Source organism: Ovis canadensis, chromosome 3 (assembly GCF_042477335.2).
Source record: "Ovis canadensis isolate MfBH-ARS-UI-01 breed Bighorn chromosome 3, ARS-UI_OviCan_v2, whole genome shotgun sequence".
In the NCBI taxonomy this organism is placed as follows: domain Eukaryota; kingdom Metazoa; phylum Chordata; class Mammalia; order Artiodactyla; family Bovidae; genus Ovis; species Ovis canadensis.
Window position 1 is genome coordinate 182,777,833 of NC_091247.1, and position 19,116 is coordinate 182,796,948.

At 46.7% G+C, this 19,116-nt stretch overlaps 2 protein-coding genes across 3 annotated transcripts in view; one reads left to right on the top strand and one right to left on the bottom strand.

Annotated features, from left to right (window-relative positions):
• Positions 1-15,659, top strand: part of TIMP3 (TIMP metallopeptidase inhibitor 3) — a 58,922-nt gene extending 43,263 nt beyond the window's left edge. The window contains exons 2-5 of the mRNA XM_069585268.1: positions 2,610-2,692; positions 9,687-9,798; positions 10,543-10,664; positions 11,794-15,659. Coding sequence (XP_069441369.1) covers positions 2,610-2,692; positions 9,687-9,798; positions 10,543-10,664; positions 11,794-11,991 — 515 coding nt within the window. The 3' untranslated portion in view covers positions 11,992-15,659. The remainder of the gene's footprint in view (positions 1-2,609; positions 2,693-9,686; positions 9,799-10,542; positions 10,665-11,793) is intronic.
• The window catches only part of SYN3 (synapsin III), a 490,317-nt gene that overhangs the window by 320,657 nt on the left and 150,544 nt on the right, over positions 1-19,116 (bottom strand). For both annotated transcript variants that reach the window (XM_069585265.1, XM_069585264.1), the window contains exon 6: positions 17,745-17,834. In XM_069585265.1, coding sequence (XP_069441366.1) covers positions 17,745-17,834 — 90 coding nt within the window. The remainder of the gene's footprint in view (positions 1-17,744; positions 17,835-19,116) is intronic.

Below are 19,116 nucleotides of genomic sequence, written 5' to 3' on the forward strand. Positions count from 1 at the left end.
ATAGATGTTAGTATTTAAAGGAATCCCTTCTGCTTTTTTCCTTCCCAAGCCAAAGACTCACTCCTTCGTTTACCTTCTGTATTAATGAAGCAGCAAAAGATGGAGCCAAATCAATTCAGGAAGAATCAATAGGAAAGTCCTGGCAAAGATGCCTTCTGCCCAACAGTTAAGCTGTTACAACCTGCCTGTGGGAGTTAACGTAGAGGAAATAGTCCCTGGGGCCTCTGGGAGGATGGCTTCCTGCCAAGGATGCTGTTTCAAAATTGGACACAAAGGTGGAGGCAAAATCTTTAGGGAGCTTGGCCTGGGATCTCGCCAAGCTCTCTTTTTTCGCAGCAGACTTGGAAACAATCACTTGTCTCTTTCACACCGAGCTGCCTTGCCTAAATTGCTAAACTTGCCAATAGGTTCCATGTTTTGCCATCCCTGGCAGCTGAAGTTTGGAGGGGCCCTTGATTCATCTGGGGCCTGACTTTATGTCTGACTAGGAGAGTAGATTCTAAGCTCATCTGGGGAGAAACAGGATAGGACTCAGCTGGAGTAGGGGAATAGACGATGAACTGAGAAACGCAGTGGGACATCCAAAATGGGGAAGGATAACAGATTTACCAGAATAGGCAGGTGTGTGTGTGTGTGTGTGTGTGTGTGTGCGCGTGCGCGCGCGTGTGTACATGTGTGTGTGTGTGTGCGTACACGTGTGTCTGTGTGCGTGTCTGTGTGTGTCTAAAGAGTAACCTATTTGACAAACATTTATTGAGCATCTACTCTTTTTTGGGCTAAATGCAACCTGAGGTAAAAAAGAGTCATAAGATCCTAGAACTGAAACAGTTCAATCTGTAATTCAAACACGGCTACTATAAATGCAAAATCCATTCCATTCTGGTTAAGGTCTTTCCCTAGTAGCTCAGATGGTAAAGAGTCTGCCTGCAATGCAGGAGACACAGGTTCAATCCCTGGGTCAGGAAGACCCCTTGGAGAAGGAAATGGCAACCCACTCCAGTATTCTTGCCTGGAAAATCCCATGGACGGAGGGGCCTGACAGGCTACAGTCCATGGGGCTGCACAGAGTCAAACATGACTGAGCAGCTAACTCAATGAGAGAATCCAGCTCCCTTTGATGGAGACACTCTCTGCCCCTATGATGGAATCACCTCGATCTCCCTGACTTTGTTGCTCGTTCTCATTATTAGACAATTTTTTCTTTGGCTGAGTCAATGAATGCAACTTCTTTGCAGTTTCCAAGTTCCATCTTTAAGCTCTATTTGAAGACAACTGTTGGGTGCTTCTTCACATACTACAGAAAAAGAAGCCTCTTATAATCTCCAAGACAATCCCTTTCTTCTGTGTTCTTACTGCATATAGTAAATGCCTCTCTTAAAGTCTTTGTCATACTGGATCTAATTCTTTTTATATTCATAATCAACTAATATTTGCTGAGCAACTCCCTTCAACCAGATGTTATAATAAGAAATTTCATGAGATGTTTTATTTAATCCTCATTCCAATTCCCAATCCTCATTCCCTGACATAGGTGGTACATTCTCTTTACAGATAAGAAAATTGAGGTTCAGAAAGAGGAAGTGGTTACATTCCTCTCAGTTTCTGTATCTGTGGAATGTGGATGTTAATACTGACCTTGTAAGGCAGTTGTGAAGAGTAAATAAGTAAAATGTACTTTTGCACATAGTAGGTGTGTGATAAATGGGAGCTATTTTTTTCCTAGTAACAATCCTTCCATGGTCAGCCTATTCCATTTTGCCAGTGATGACGATAATGATGATGACAGTAATAACATTTACCTAATATACACTCTGTCCAAGATATAGTGCCAAGAGTTTCACATGCATTACTTGCCTAATCAATTCAGGTAACTGGTAACATTATTATCCTGTTTTATAAAAGTTGGAAGCCAGAAACAAAGTTACTTGTCCACAATCATAATAACCATAAAGAACAGGGCTGGGATTGGGAAAGTTCAGTTGGCTCCTAAGCCCCTGCTCCCAACTGCTTCTTCCTCTACCACACCCTCACTGAGCTGCTCTCTATTGCATCCCATGCCATCTAACTGCTGGGTACCAAGGGCTCTATCACAGAACCAACTGGGGCATGGAGGGAAACGGGGGTGCGTCACAACCCTGTGGGTGTACCAGGATATGGCAAAACGTAGGCATGCAACACAAGTCCCAAGTGAGGAAGAGCTCAGAAAGGGGTCTGAGAGACCACGGGATTATCAGAGGTGCATGAAGAGAGGGCAGGAAGCACTGACAGGAGAAGATTTTGGATTATGGTGAAACCATAGAGTCACTCCTTCAGGGGTGACTGCAGCCTAGAAATTTCTGGACAGCAATTATGAACATTTAGGGAAATTAGCTCCAAAGATGTCTGCTTCCCTTTTCTCTTCCACTTCTCCCTGCCCCCTACTCCCCCAATCCCAGGGTTTCTTATCTGAATTCTTGCTCTTATAAACACAATCATCTATTCCAGTCGCCTCACTATTACTAAGAAAGCAATTCCAGGCACACGGACAGGTAGATGCCTGCTCTGAGATGTGGTCCCTCATATGGTTCAGGCCTCCCTAACCTCCCTGTTTGTCTTGCCTTTTTCTCCAGTGATCCGGGCCAAGGTGGTAGGGAAGAAACTGGTGAAGGAGGGGCCCTTTGGCACACTGGTCTACACCATCAAGCAGATGAAGGTGAGTGATAGCCCAGTCCCAGGCTCCAGGAGGGTTTGGGGGCGGGCAGGGGGCAAGGTTTCTGTCAGAGAGTCTTGGCCAGTGGAGGCAAGTGGAATTGGACTTAGAGTGTGTGTTTGCTTGGTGTCTGAGCCCCAGCCATAGCCCCTCTACCTGGCAGGACAGGGCGTAGATGAGGCAGCAGAAAGGGAAGGGTGGTGGTGGTGGTGGCTGTTTCATCCCAGAGCCAGGGCAGGTGGAGTCCCTCAGAGGCAGCTGTTAAGAAGCTGGGCTCTGAAACCAGACAGCAGACAGTCCTGTTATCTAGTTACTATGGGCTACTGGCTAAGTCACTGCCCCTCCCTGGGCCTCAGTCTTTCTATCTATAAAATGGGGGCAGGTAGGAATGTTGACTAGATGGTCTCTACGGGCTCTTCTGAGGTTTGACTTTTTAGGATTAAACAATGCCTACTTTTATGCAGTCACTAAGGTTACAACCTAGGTTTGACCTCTCAAAACTTTACATTGAACTTATATTACAGGAACCTCAAGTCAAAGTAGGAACTGCACCCTCTTTCCCTACTTTCCTGGGTCTAATTGTCTTCTCATATCCCAGTAGTTAGCATCATCTACTAAGCATAGTCATATGACTGAGCATATTTGTGAGCACATTAACATGAGGAAACACATTCAGGAAAAGCACATCAGATTCGAAACCTAGGGAGCCCGCCTCCTAGTCTCAGCTCACTTGCTTTAGAACCGTCCCCTTTCCTGGGCGCAGGAAACAGTGTGGGGTTGGGCTGAGCACGCCTAAGAGCCTCCTGGCTCAGGCATTTCAGGATTCTAAGTGCTCTGGGACATGGACTGTGTTGCTTCTAAGCAGGAGCTAGTTTGGGTGCCTTGGCACAGAGGACTGGGGCTCTACCCTGAACAGCTTGGCAGCTGGCCCATCATCCCTCCCCCTCACTTTGTAAGCACCTCCTTGCATGCAGCACTCTGTGCCAGGAACTCTGGAGGCCACAAGGGAGATGCGGTCCCTATGTTTAGGAACTATAGTCAGGCGAGAGAGCAGACGTGCATGGCAAATCAGGAGTTTGAGATGGGGTGTGCCCAGGTCCCAGTGGACTGCCAGCCTGGGTACAACTCAGTGCTCATATTTGCATTCCCAGCAATTAGAGTGGGACCAACAGGGACTCAGTAAATGCTTTTCCATATAATGAGGGAATGAGGGTGAGACCCACTGGCCTGAAACCCTGCACAGGAAACAATTCGTGGGTAGGATTGAGAAGTAGGGAGAAACACAGCCATGGGTGGTACCCAGCCATCTTGGAGGCAGACCTCCAGGCCTCATAATTCCTGCGTCCTGAAGCCCGAGGTTAGATGTACTGAGTTTGCGGAACCTGTTGCTTTGGATTCAATTTTGGAAACATCCACAGCCTTCTGGTTATGTAATGTCCAGAGTCAGCCCTGGCCAGCTGCCCTTGGCTGCCCAAGCTTGGTCATGGGACCAGCTTATGTCTTCAGACAGCCATGGGGAAAGAAGAGTGGGTGGAGGGGGAACCAACAAGAGCAGTAACAACCCAAAAACCCACTGTGTAACCACTGGCAGCTGGCAAGCAGATGCAAAAGCAGATTAGACAAAGGCAGAGGTTCAGGAGATGCATCCCTGTCTGCTCTGAAACAGCCCTTCACATTGTGTGAGACTCTCTGTGGCTAGCAGAGTGCTGGGAGAGGAAGAGCTGGGGGCAGCAGTTCCTAAGCTTGCCCAGCTCCTCTCCTTCCTTCAAGGCCTGGATGCCAGGGTCACCAGAGACCTTGCTATGGGCACAATGTCCAGTTCCTGCCTCACTGGGGTAAGAATAGCTGCAGGGCATCATTTAGAGGCCAAATGACACTTGCTCACCTATCTGCTTCAGAGAAAACATACCCATTCCCAAGATGCTGGTCTTATGTTGTTCATTCACCACCTTTCACCCAGGTCCATGGATCAGAGTGCTGGGCGTTAGAAAATAAAATTCCCTGTCTTACTTGTGACAGAGGCTCAAAGGGAAATGAGTTGCCCAAAATCACACATTTCATTAAAGGCAAATCTAGTTCCCAAGCTGAGGTGTCAGGACTCCTTCCCAACCCTGGGTGTTCTTTACATGACTCCCCAAATCTCCCTGAAATCCTACTTCGATCATCAACCACCATCTAGTACCGTTGTTAACTCTGCCCCTGCTACCAGCCCACTATTAGATAAGCCATAGAACTGGTCATTGCCCTCCTATCCAGAGAGGCTACTGGATTCTGCTGGTCTCCAGGTACCGGTCGGCTGGTCTGAGAAGGTACGGGGCAGGGGAGCAGAAGCAGGCCTTCCTCCCCTCTCTCACTTCCTTTCTCTCTTCCTACCTGCCCTCTCTGTGCTTTGCACTGTGCTTTTCTGAGCTGAGGATACAAAGATAATTGTTATAATGAACACAAGGCTCCATACAAGTAACAGTGAATGAACATTCACTATGTACCATGCATCCTGATAAGCCTTTGCATGGGTCAGTCCTCACAACTTGATGAAACAGATAAACATTATCCTCTATTTTACAGGTGAGACTTGAAAGGTTATTCAACAGTCAAGATCATTTAGTTACAAACTGGTGACTAGAGTGAAATTAAGAGTTTTTGCCTACAAGGAGATTACAGAGCAGCAGGCTGATTCACCCTTCCTGCCCACTTTGGGGGCTCCCCCCCAACACGCCATTTGTATATAATTCCCCTAGGAAACAAAAGGAGGTTAGCTTGGGTTTGTGGATTTGCCATCCAGCAGTGTAGCTCTTGACTTGCAAAGGGTGTACGGAAAAAATCTTTGTAGGAAGAAAGGGGAAGAGGCCTGAGAGGGGAGCCTGCAGGAGTTTTGGCACTGATCCCTGGGCGCTTTGTTCTAGAGGATTAGAGTCTAACCAGAGAGTCAGCTGGGGAAAGCAAGGACTCCCTTAAAGCACGGCTAAAGGAACTCAGAAGACGTGAGAATTTGAGCTGCCCTATCTGACCTCTCTCTTTTCTGAGTTCCCAACCTCTCACCTCCAAATTTCTCACCAGATGAAAGGCAGGCAGACCCCCTCCAATATGCTAATTCTGGAGCCTCCGGTCACCCTCTCAGGTATATCTTGAGTGTGCAGAGGAGAGACAGGGAGGGTGTTAGAATGTTGAGGCAGCTTATTGCAAACTCGAAGTTGGAGATTAGCTAGGGCTGGGGTGCTGGGCTGCAGAGCAAAGGTGGAAGTTTCCAGAATTGGATGTTCTAATCTTTGGGGACCTTATCTCTCATCAGGACTATGAGAAAGCATCTGCTTTGCTGTGGCTATAGTTTATGCCAAGGAAACCCGCTCTCAGACTGGATACAGGGGACAGCATGTGGGGGACATGATGTCCCAGCTGGTCTCTGGGAAAGTCCCATGGGAAGGCCCGCTGGTCATGTGCTGTGCATGTCCTGACCCTGGGGAGGACAGATCTGCTGGACAATTGGATTGCCTGGCCCCAGAACTTCCTTCCTTCGGGGCTTTGTCTAATCAAAATGAGCAATGGCAGCATCTCGCCTTTGAAGCTGCAGCTGGAAGCCTTTCTGGCCGCCCCCTCCCTGCTCTCCCCTTCCCTCCGGCCAGCCCACAGGGAGGGGGAGCCCCTCCACAGCCCAGTGCCTGTGCCTCTGTTCTCCTGTGCTCTGCCTCCCCAGCTAGACAGCCTGATCTGTGAGAGAAAACCCATACACTTGGTACGTCAGGCAGGTTTCTACTGCCTCTGAAACGCAACTGCTTGTAAGAACCAGCGTGAATTTAAATGAGTTCAGGCTATAAAGCAGCGTCCAGCACAGTGCTGATCTTCCACAGGCAAGCCAGAAATATCTGACACAGTGGTGAGAGTTCATGCTGCGAATACTGATAAAGACCAGACGACATTCCGTAAGAAACAGGTAGAACTCCCCAAACTCAGAAATTCCTTTCTCACATTACTCGTTCCTTCACTCCAAGGGAAGTTAAGCTCTTGGAACTTCATGTACTTACTATCATGAAGCGAGGCTGAGAGGCTTGCAAAGTCCAGTGTGGTGTGTGGGTACGTATATAGCAATGAAATATGATAATGGAATATTATTCAGCCTCAAAAAAGGAAAATTTCTGACAACATAGGTGAGCCTGGAGGACATTATGCTAAGTATAATAAGCCAGACACGGAAAGAAAAACATTATACAGCCTCATTTATTTGTGAAACCTAAAAATAGTAGAATTCTTAGAAACAGAGAATGGAATGATCGTTATCAGGGTCTAGGAGATGCAGAAAATGGAAGATGTTGGTGAAAGTCTGTTGGTGATACAGACTTTCAGTACTGAAGTATGTGTGAGTTCTGGAGATCTAACGGACAGCATGGGAACTGTAGTTGACAACACTGTAGGACATACCAGAAAGTTGCTAAGAGAGTAGATGTTAAGTGTTCTCATACATAAAAAGGTAACTATGTGAGGTGATGGATGTGTTTAACTAGCTTCCTTGTGGTAATCACATCATATACATATATTAAAATAACCTTGCATACCTTACCCTTTTGATACATCTTTTATCTGTCAATCATACCTAAATAAAGCCAGTGGGGAGTGGGGAAGGAGCAACCTGCCTACTTCTGAAACCAGCTTTAACTATTTGTACCAAGAGACGAGGCTGGGCAAGACATGTAGGAAGAAGGGGACCAAACTCTTCTCTCTGCTCATGACAAACTTCAGTATAACTTATTTTTAAACTAACTTTCACTAAATGTGTGCCAGCTGCTATTCTAAGGCATTTAATTCTCAAAAACACCTTATAAAGTCAGCTGGTTGTTGTTTAGTCTCTAAGTCACATTCCACTCTTTGCAACCCCTTGGACTGCTGTGTGCCAGGCTTCCCTGTCCTTCACTGTCTCCTGGAGTTTGCTCAAACTCATGTCCACTGAGTCAGCGATGCCATCCAACCATCTCGTCCTATGTCACCCCCTTCTCCACTTGCCCTCAATCTTCCCCAGGATCAGAGTTTTTTCAATGAGTCAGTTCTTTGCATCAGGTGATTTGCCCCATTTTAGAGATGAAGAAACTGAGGCCCAAAGATAGGAAACAACTTTCCAAGAAGCTAATAAGTAGCAGAGACAAGATACAAACTCTAGCTGTCTGTCTATAGAACCTGAGTTTACCATTAATCCTCCATTGCATTGGCTGGACTAGGTTAACCACCTTTCCAATTCTGAGATTCTCTGATTTTAAGACACTATAAACCCATTATAACCCTTCTAAATTTTTCAAACCAATTCTAGGTCTCTATGGCTACAGACATAATAATACTTTAGAATCAATATTTAGATTAAACTAGATTAATATAAAGAAAAGACAACAAAATGAGTAAAAATCGGCTTAACTTTACCATACATTTACTACAAATGTATTGTTATTTTCAGAATTGACCTTAAAAGGCAGCTCTGTATTTGTCAGACTCAGTCATTTATAATGTATTAAGATTCTGACTTTATGTTTAAGTGCTAGAAACCATGTTAAAATAAGGTGTTCTTCAGTTCAAAAGCAGCAATGATGCTAAGCTGATTTCAGCAAGTTGAGTTCTTACTGGGCAGGGTCTTGATTCTCACTCATAAAGCAGAGAGGAGATAAAGGGAACAGACCAACATGGAATAAACTGAGGTTCCAGTAGGCTGCCCTGAAAAACCTAGAGCAAGTACTGAATTGGAACACTTGCCAAAAAGTCAAGGGAAATCCACACCAAAACGAGAAGTTGCTGGGCCTGGGAGTAAATGCAAGGGATGTTCTCCCAGGGCCACACATGATGGCATGCACACAGCAGCCCTCTTAGGTACGGTTCCTATTAGAGCCAGAGAGGCACCATCCACCACTGAGGAACTGGGGGGTAGGATGTGACATGCCCCTGCCCCCGCGGCATAACTGAAAACTGAGTGAAAACAGAAGTCACCCCCACCCCCTGCTCTTGGCTGCATTTCCTTGTTTAGCTGGAGAGCCTTGAGGGAGAAGAGGGTTGTGAAGGGAGGCCAGGTAAATTAAAAGCACCTGCACTGACGGTTGTACACAATTAGAACAGTACTCCCCTTAAAAAGGAAGTAGCTCCCAAGCCCTGTCAGTCCAACAAACCCATTATGATGGTGCAGGGGGCGGCTCATGAACCACCTACCCCTGCCAGGCAATCACCACTTAAAACAGGGAGAAAAAAACAGCCCATTAGATTGAATGGGAGACACTTAGATGAGACACCAGTGAGGTGATGTCTGGCTTTTTATTAATTACTATAAGTAAATTAATAACACATACCAGAACTAAAGCAGAAACATTGTCTTATTGGAAACCCCTGGGATAATCCCAGAGACCACCAACCATCCAGGGCTGAGAACTGGGGGAAACTGGGATTCGGCAACACCTCGGTGCCCCCTCCCACCCCTGCCAGCTCACACGGTTAACAGTTGTCTCAACAGATCAGGGCCTGCAGAACACTCAAGGACTTGACCTAGAATCACCAAGTGGGTTCAGCCTCCAGTATGTTCACACCGGTGGCTCTGAGCATATGCTGATGAAGGAGGCACATAGCTATAAATGGCACCTGCCTGCATCAGAGGCCCTTAGCCATGAGCTTGTGAGGCTGCCAGGGAGACAGCATAGGATAATGGTTAAGAAGTTCTCCTGCTTACATTCCTGTCTCTGCCACTCACCAACCGTGTGACCTTAGACAAGCCACATAACCTGCCTGGGCCTTGGGCTCCTCACCTATAACATGGAATGGGAGGTGTGACTGGCTGGATGGGAAGGTTTCTTGGGGAAGGTACCAACCCTGGCTCAGAAGAGAGAGGAGCTGGTGGCTTTGCCTCTGGAGTGAAGACCCTTGGGAGGTAGTTCAGTGACAGGCCACAGTGGCCTATGAAGGAAATTCGATCCCACAGCCCAAATGATGGCATGTGTTCTGAGGTCGGGTCCTCCTCTCATGACATTCCTTCTGTCCACAGATGTACCGAGGGTTCACCAAGATGCCCCATGTGCAGTACATCCACACGGAAGCCTCTGAAAGTCTCTGTGGCCTTAAGCTTGAGGTCAACAAGTACCAGTACCTGCTGACAGGTGATGGCCAACTCCAGCAGCTGGGTCAGGGTTTGGCCAAGGCCCCCTGCTCCTCAGTTCAGAGGATGAGGGAACTGTAGACCCAGCAGTGTTCTCAGGTCCCGGGTGATGTGCCTGCTGAGCTGTAAGGAGTTATCTAGAGTTGAGTCTGTCTTACTCGGCCAGTGGTAGGAGCTTAAAGTTTCTACGTGAGGCTGGGTTTTACTTATTTTTTAAAATTAATTTTTATTGGAGTACAGTTGCTTTACGAGGCTGGGTTTTAGTCTCCATTCTACCACTGACTGGGGAGGAAATCTCCTAGTTTTGCAATTTCTCAGCTTTACAATAAGTAAAAAGAAATTGCTAGTACCTATTGCTCTCCACATCTCAGTCAACCTATTAGGTCTGTCTTTTAAAGTTATCCACCTTTAGGAAATCAGTAGAGAAAAGGGGAAAAAGCAAGACCAAAAGCCATTGATGTGAGAAGAGAACAGTTGGTCTCTGACCCAAGCTCCAGTGCTCACTGGGTTTGTGGACCTTCCACAAATTGCTTAACCTCTCCAAGCTTAATTTTCTGCATTTGGAAAATGGGAATACAATCCATCCTAAAAGATGTTGGAGAGGATGAAATAAAATCATGGGACTGAAAAGTACATAGTACGTACATTCCCTGGCCTAAGGAGGTTACTCAGTAGGCGTGAATTCCTTCTCTTCTGGCTGGGTTCTGGGCAGAATAACTCTCCCCTTGTCCCTTTCCTTCTCTAGGCCGTGTCTATGATGGCAAGATGTACACAGGACTGTGTAACTTCGTGGAGAGGTGGGACCAGCTCACCCTCTCCCAGCGCAAGGGGTTGAACTATCGATATCACCTGGGCTGTAACTGCAAGGTAAGCCCCAAGGAGAGCAGGCAGGGGGGCTGCTGGCTGGCAGCCCTAGAAATGCCAGCTCCTCCAGAACTGGGCCCTGGGCCCTTGGGCTGGGAAGGGCATGCGTGCCAGGCCTGGGCAGAGGGGCAGGTCTGAGCAGGGGAGGCGAGCAATGTTGCAGCAAAGAGGGAGAGGAAAGAATGCCTTTCTGCTGTAATCTGCTGAGCAGCAAAGAGGGGGAGGAAAGAATGCCTTTCTGCTGTAATCTGTGCTGCCCACTTGGCAGCTGCTGGGGCATGAGGGCTCTTCAGCGTTCTTGACCCCCTGCTCCGCACTGTGATTCAAGGTTGTGGAAGGTACAGGATCTTTAATGGCAGGTCCTGCCAAGTCCCAAGTGGGCTTGCTTAGGCAGCTGACTCACTGGTGGCCCCCAACCAAGGCGGCTTAACTGGTATAGGACTGCTGATACCACTTGCTTCAGAAGGTCATTCTTCAACCTGGCCCAACTTCCTGACCCAAGCACAGAGTTAGGGCGCACAGCCTTACTGCTGTGGGAGGCAGCTGGGCCAGTCTCTCAGTTAATTCTCGTGACAACTCTGCAAAATTGGGATAACAGTGATTACTACTAGTATACTTTTAATTATCCCTATTTTGCAGATTACGAAACAGAGGCCCAGAGAGTAGCTAGGCCTAAGTCACACAGTTCACTGTCTGATTTCCAGCCTATGGCAGCTGGACTCTACATTTTTATGCTTTAATCTTTTTGATTTCTCCATTCCCTACAACTGCTAAGAACTCTCATGCTTGCCTGTTACCACTTGAGAGGAAAAGCTCTCCCAAATATCTAATTCTACCACTTTCTGGCTGTGTGACTTGGGGCAAGTTAGTTAACCTCTCTGAGGCTCTATTGTTTGTAAAAGAGAGATCAATCAGTTATGAGAATTAAAGAGAGGCATGACTAAAGAATAAGTTAGAAGCACTTAGAAGAAATGTCTGGTACATAGTAGGTACTCAGTAAGTATTGGTGAGTGTTATTTATATTGTCCTCACTAAGGGAGGGATGTGGCTGGGCTCCACCGCAGAGATCTTGCATCAGGCCTAAGTCCACCCTGGCAGAGTCCACCAACCTTTGTTTGTTATTTCACTGCAGATCAAATCCTGCTACTACCTGCCTTGCTTTGTAACCTCCAAGAATGAGTGTCTTTGGACCGACATGCTCTCCAATTTCGGCTACCCTGGCTACCAGTCCAAACACTACGCTTGCATCCGGCAGAAGGGTGGCTACTGTAGCTGGTACCGAGGATGGGCACCCCCGGACAAAAGCATCATCAATGCCACAGACCCCTGAGCATCAGACCCAGCCCCACCTCACTTCCCTCCCTTCCCACTGAGCTTCCCTTGGACACTAACTCTTCTCAGATGATGACAATGAAATTAGTGCCTGTTTTCTTGCAAATTTAGCACTTCGAACACTTAGAGGAAAATCTATGCTGTCATATGGAGTTTATTTGGAACCATCCTCCTGGCCCCACCCCTCCCTTTCTTTTTGGTTTTTGACATCACCCCTTTCCACCCGGAAATTTTTGGTGTCATGCCAGAAAGAATGAGGAATGGGTACTCCTCTTCTTCATGATGATATAATCTATATTTTTTTAGGAAAACAAAAATTGAAAAACTACCCGATTAGGGCATTGTAATATCTACCCTTCTTTCTTCTTTCCCATCTCACCATCTCCCAGACTCTCCCCCCTTCGCCCTTCTCTACCCTCTTCCTCAGTACATAAAGGACACAGACAAGGAAGCTGCTGAAAAGCCAACTGTTTCAAATCAGTCAAGGGCAGCCGGCAGATAGACTCAAGGTACGCAGAAGATCTTACACACCGAGGAGATGCTACTGCATGTCCTTACCAGACTGTGTCTGTCTGTGTCTGCACATGAGAGTGAGGGAGGGAAGGAAGAAACTGCAAGAGGGTCTGGACGATGCAGCACACACAGTTCCCCCAGCCACTGATGCTTGGGTTGACCAGATGTTTCTGAGTCTGGAGCAAGCAGCCAGGCCAGAATAACAGAATTTTCTTAGTTGATGAAGACTTAAACATCTGCCTGAGGTCAGGAGGCAATGTGCCTTAGACAAAAGCTCAGGTGAGAGACTAAGATGAATGTCTTTCCTCTTCTCACTTCCCACAAGATTTCCTCCTGGAAACGTCTTCGGTAGATCTGGCCAGGAGCTTGCCTTTATGTAAATCGGAGAAATACGAACACCGTACACTATCCACAGATATAGAACAAGTAGATTTGGGTAGAGGATATTATTTCCAAAGTAGCATTTTAGTTCACCTAGGGGGGTGTGTTTGCATACACATTTACATATACCCACGTGGGGACGTAAGCTAATTTTTTTTTTTTTACAGGACACAGAATTCTGTTCAATGCTGTTAAATATGCCAATAGCTTAATCTCTTCTATTTTGTTGTTGTTGCTTGTTTGAAGAAAATCATGACATTCCAAGTTGATCTTTTATTTTTTTTTTCATTTTAATTAAAATTTGAAATTCTGAGCACCCTCAGCATCCCTCTAATTGGGGTCATCTGACCTCTGTCCTCCTTTTCTCCTGCTTCATGTTTGGGGCCTTCATTTAACTGCCTTTACTGGCTGGCTCAGATGGGAGATGCGAGTCAGTGTGGGTCAGGGCCTGGGCACAGGAAGGAGAGCTGCAGTGTCCTGCCTTGGCTAGATGGCCACCTTTTCTGGGTTTGGGGACAACTTGCTCCTTTTCCTGTAGCTTACTGGCGGGTGAATGCCACATCCTAAGGCACTCACCTCATAGAATTAAAAGTGGTGGTCACTGGGAAAACCTGACTCTGCAAACAGCTGTAGGGTTTTTGTTGTGTTTTTTGAAATAAAACTATAATATAAATTCTCTGATTAAATAAAATTACTTTAAGTTTTAGTGTTGAAAGTGAGATGCCAAGAGTCGGTGATGATGTGTATTTTACAAAACTGAGGATGGTAGGATGGTTACATTTAACATGATGGCTCTGTCTCTTTTTTCAGATTATGGGTATTTGTCCTCTATTAGTATTTGTATCTTCAGTTCATTCCACTTTAGGAAACAGAGCTGCCAATTTAAACGGGAGAAAAAAAAGAAGCAGACAACACAATGTAATGTCTCGCTCACAAACACAAATGCCCAGGCAAGGTGTTTGGCAGAACCTCAGAGCGAGAAGGCAGTCAAGGCATCTGGTTTCCTCCAGACTGGTCTCATTACCTAGTACTTTTCACCTTGTGGTGGCGACATTCGGCATGCAGGAAACAGGAGACTTTGCTCTCAGTGGGGCAGCATAAGTGGAAGGTGCTGAGTTCAGGAGGCCAGTGGTTTTTAAGGGGTAAGTCACAGACTTGGTATTTTAAGATTTTCTTAATTTGAACCTCAAAGTCCTACAAGGTGGAACCCCTAACCTGATCTGCACAGGTGCCCTCCCACAACTGGACATCAGTGTGACTCAATGAGGCATCTGGCTATTCTTGGTCCCTGGTGGGGCCACCTCCACTCACACAAAGAGGGACTTGAGGTGAGTCCTGAGCACGAATCACCTGAAGTTTCCCTCTGAAAAGTTGGTGGAACCACAGTCCCATCTGCCAGGCCCTGGTGAGGAGAACAGCAGGTCCTGAGCAAAGAAGGGTCCTTTGCAGAGTGATGTCAGAGGGCGGTTTTTGAGCTTTCTATAAGCTATAGCTTTGTTTATTTCACCTGTTCACTTACTGTATAATTTAAAGTCATTTATGTAGCTGAGACACTTCTGTATTTCATTCATTTCATGAGCGTTTTATTTTGCTAAATCTTATGTCATGTGTAGGCTGTAATATGTGTACACTGTGTTTAAGAGAAAAGGAAAAAACAAAACCCACATGCCGCCATTTTTCTGAATCAAATTCTACAGTGGAATGGAGGGTAAAGACTTCTACTGTGCAGGCAGCTAGATTGGTAAATGGGGGAACTAGAGGGAATGAGCATGGAGAGTCCTCCAGACTCCTCCCTGTTGGCATCCTAGTCCTTTCTGGACTACGAAGGAGAAGAGAAAAAACAGCAAGTACATTCACATCCTTGCTCTGTTATCAACTGGCTCTGGGCACTCTGCTGGTCATTCCCATTCCTTTTTCCCTCTAGTCCATTCGTCCACCCCATTGAGAAGCCATGATTTCACCTAAAAATCCAGGGCCATAGGACCTGTGATTCTGAGATGTCTTGGCCTCCTCTGGCCATCTCTTTTGCCTCCCTATGCAGGAGGCACCACACCTAAGCTCTCACCTCTCAGGCCAGTGCTCCATCTGGCCAGCACTGGGAGACTCCCCAGACACATAATGGCAATCAGGCTACACCCCATGAGCACCATTTTTCATACAAAAAATGAGGGTTCTTGAGCAATTTAAAAAAATGACTTATTGGAACAGCTGTCTCAGAGAAACTGTGGTCCCCAGGAGACAACACCCACCCCTGCCTCTGTCCTTCATCATGTGCTCCCTGACCAGCAACATGGATTAACCAAAAATGACACCCAAGTGTTTGGCTCCTGGCTGAGAAAGTAAAAATATCACTAAAATAGTTTTACACAAGAAAAACACTTTAAAAATTCTGACAGCAAAAACAAAACACAATGGCACATGCTGGGGAGACGGATATCAACAGCTTCCAAATGGACTCCTGGGAGGCACAAGAAGGGCTCATTGTCCGAGGGGAGGGGCTTCATAAATTCTCCCAGGCACCACCCCCCTTCCTCCTTAGCCGGTCTGCTGTCCTGAGACCCAGAAGTGATGGAGAGAAACCAACTAGAGAAAACCCTGTCTGGAAGGAATGTATTTGTTGCTAAATTTTGTAGCACTGTTTACAGTTTTCCTCCATGTTATTTATGAATTTTATATTCCGTGAATGTATATTGTCTTGTAATGTTGCATAATGTTCACTTTTTATAGTGTGTCCTTTATTCTAAACAGTAAAGTGGTTTTATTTCTATCACATACCTGCAGTCTCTTGCTTCTTTGTGTCCTGACCCGCTGTTGGGGGTTATGGCGACCACAGAGGGTCTCAGAAGTCAGGTCCTGCCTGCTTTGGCCCCTGGCCTGTGCATAGTCCCTTCCCTCCATTCATTTCCACAGTATGGACCCACCCTGCCCCAGCCCTTTTCCCCAGGCGGGAGCATTTTCAGGAGAGGCATCCTAGACTTCCTGTGGCGGCTAATCCAGCCCTGACCTTCCTCCCTGATTCTATGACCAGGGTTCGCCCCAGTTCTACAGAATCTGGATCAACATCTAATTACCTGTTAGTGGTTTGGGTATTCCCAGACTGGAGCCCTGACTTAGCCTTCCCTATTTTCTTTCTTAGAATCTCAACCTAGTGAAAGTCGGAGGGGGGCGGCTCAAACAGCAGTCCTTGATGCCAAATGCCTGCCTGGAATTTCAAGTATGACTTGGCCTAGTTGGGAATGCCAGGAACTCACTACAGCCGTGCAACACCCTCCTCCAACCCAGCCCCACTCGGAACTTACAGCTGGGCTTGTCACCCTCAATGGGCTGGGTTGGCGGCAAACCCTTCACCGAAATATTATCCCAGTGTTGACAATGTTTCAAGGTATGGCTTTGCCCCACTTTTAAAACTACTCTATTTTGAGCACCTACTGTATGCCACTGAGAAGGCAATGGCACCCCACACCAGTACTCTTGCCTGGAAAATCCCATGGATGGAGGAGCCTGGTAGGCTGCAGTCCATGGGGTCTCTAGGCGTCGGAAATGACTGAGCGACTTCACTTTCACTTTTCACGTTCATGCACTGGAGAAGGAAATGGCAACGCACTCCAGTGTTCTTGCCTGGAGAATCCCAGGGACGGCAGAGCCTGGTGGGCTGCCGTCTATGGGGTCGCACAGAGTTGGACACATCTTAAGCAACTTAGCAGTAGCAGCATTGTATGCCAAGCACAGTACCCTGTACACATGATCCTGTTAAATCTCAACAACCCAATGAAGTGGTTCCACTCTCATACATGGTTTTCAACCAAGGAAGCTGAGGCTCACAGAGATCCAAAGCCTAGTAAGCAGGCAGAACTGGGATTCAAACTCAGGCTAGTTTGAGGACAAATCCTGAATTTTCTTCACTGTTTCTCACTTTGTTGGAACATGCCCCCTTCTTATTCCAACCAGTATACCCTGGATGGTATGACACCTCATTAGATCAGATACAAGGGAAAGAGAGTCAATGAGAAACATTTTTACCTGCTTAGACTGTCCCCCCACCTGGAAACACCTATTAGTGTCTCCAAATAGGACTTCGAAGCTCAGTTGCCTAAGCTTGGGACTAAAAGCAGACTGCTGGAACCCTATTAACCATCTTGTGCCCCAAGACTTGTGTTCTTTGCAAGGCATGCATGGGGCCATGGCCCTGCATTCCTTTGACCAGTTTAACAAGACCACTGACCATGAAAGCAGGCATGTCACGGGCTCTTCCCAGCAGCCCGGAACTCTTCCATCTAACTTCTTCTGGCCGCAGGATGGAGAGCTCCCCACCTCATACCCAAAAAGACGTTCACCTTTCCCATCCTTCAAACAGGAGGCTATCCCACATATTTCAAGCTAAACTCCAACCACTTCCCAGCAACAACCTTGGGTATATTCAAAAGTTTGAGTGCAAAGAGGATGCACAAGGAAACTGCCCTTTGATGATTAATGGAAACAAAATATCACTGCTTTTATTAAAATAAGAGTTGAAACCAAGACCTGCACAGGGCTCACATGAAATAACATTCTACCTTAGAATCATCTTTCACCTCTGTTTCCAATTGCCAGCTCAAGTTGTCCCCTGATTTGCTGAAAATTGCCAGTGTCCCACAGAATGCTGTGTATCTTTGTCATTTACTCTACCACCTGAAATTTCACCTGGAGACCTGACTCTTAAGCCAGGTGTTCCCACAGGATATCACAGCTCTTCCTTAGAGCCTAGGTGGTCACAGAGCAGCCCCCATGCCCACCTCCTGCATTCAAATGGACTGAGTACATGGACATCTGTATTTATTCCATACCACAAAAATGATAAGAGTGAAAAAAGGTACTCACCATTGGCTTGTGATTGGGGAAAAATGTTTGCTCCACAAGTGGGAACTTCTCAGGACCCAGGGAATGGAAGATCTTAATGAGCTGAGAGAACTAGGACAGAATATGACAGAACATTGGTCAACCACTGTTACCTGGTATGGAGAAATATCCCACTGGATCCCATGCCTCAAACACCTATCTGCGCCAGTAGCTGCTCCCTGCCCACAGGATAAAGGCCAGGTCCTTGACTGGACATTTGTCCTCTCCAGTCTCCTCTGTCATCCACCTTGCCCAGCAGCCCTGGGAGCTCATTCTGTGCCCAGTACTGTACTCGACAAGGGTACACAGCTATATGTGTTCAGGAGCAACACACTGAACACGTGAGACCAGGTCTGGAGGAAAGACAGCCTGTGGGCAGATGGCTGAGATAATGACATCTTGCTAGAGGGAAATGAGGGGCTTGTGGGACCTGGAAGAGGGACAGACAGGGGGTGAGGATGACTTCAGGGGCAGATGATGTAAGAGAAGGAGGAAGGGCATTCCAGTGTGCAGTGAGACAGCTGTGTGCTAGAGATGCTCAATGGACAAAGAGCTGGGAATTCACCCCATCAGGCAATAGGAGCTGTCAGTGAACAAAAGCAGGGAAGAGTAAGGTAGACTCTGATCAGAAAGAAGGAATCAGGTGCAGTGTAAGGCCTAATGTGGATGCCTACTGGCTGGAAGAGGAGCCAAGTCTTGTGCCAAACTGACTTTGGGGTAAACTCAATACTGAGAGCTCACACGGAAAGAACAGATAACTTAGGAACTCTCTGCATCATGCCAGGATTGGAAGATTCTTGGGCTGTAGCCTGCCGCTGTGGTGAAACATGCTGTCAGTTTAATAGGCTTGAGGTACCTCAGAAATATGAGAAATGATGCGAGGGTCCCTCATTCTCCAGATAAGGAAACTAAAGTCCAGAAAAGGAGAGCAATTCCATAATCAAGGAAGAGTTTTGGAGAATGTCCAGCTTCACTACTTACTACTAGCGACGAAAGTCTCAATTTCCTCTTCTGTCCAATGGAGATATTAGAAATACCTACTCATCAGGGTAGTTTGAAGATTAAATATAATATGCATGTGAAGGGCTCAACACAGTGCAGTTGGTACTAATGAATTGTACTTGCAACCATCACCAAGGCTATGTGGGAAAACAAGGATGGTGAACTAATACCGCTGAGGACCCTTCCTGGGATGTTGTAGGCCTCAAAGCTTAGTCAGGGGAGAATGAGAAGGAGACCAAGGCCATAGTAACAATGCTTAAAAATTATCCATATCTACCAAATGAATGCATACGTGCATTCAATAAATCCTGAGTGCCAGCACTGCAGAGACCTTGCTGTCACCATGCTCAAA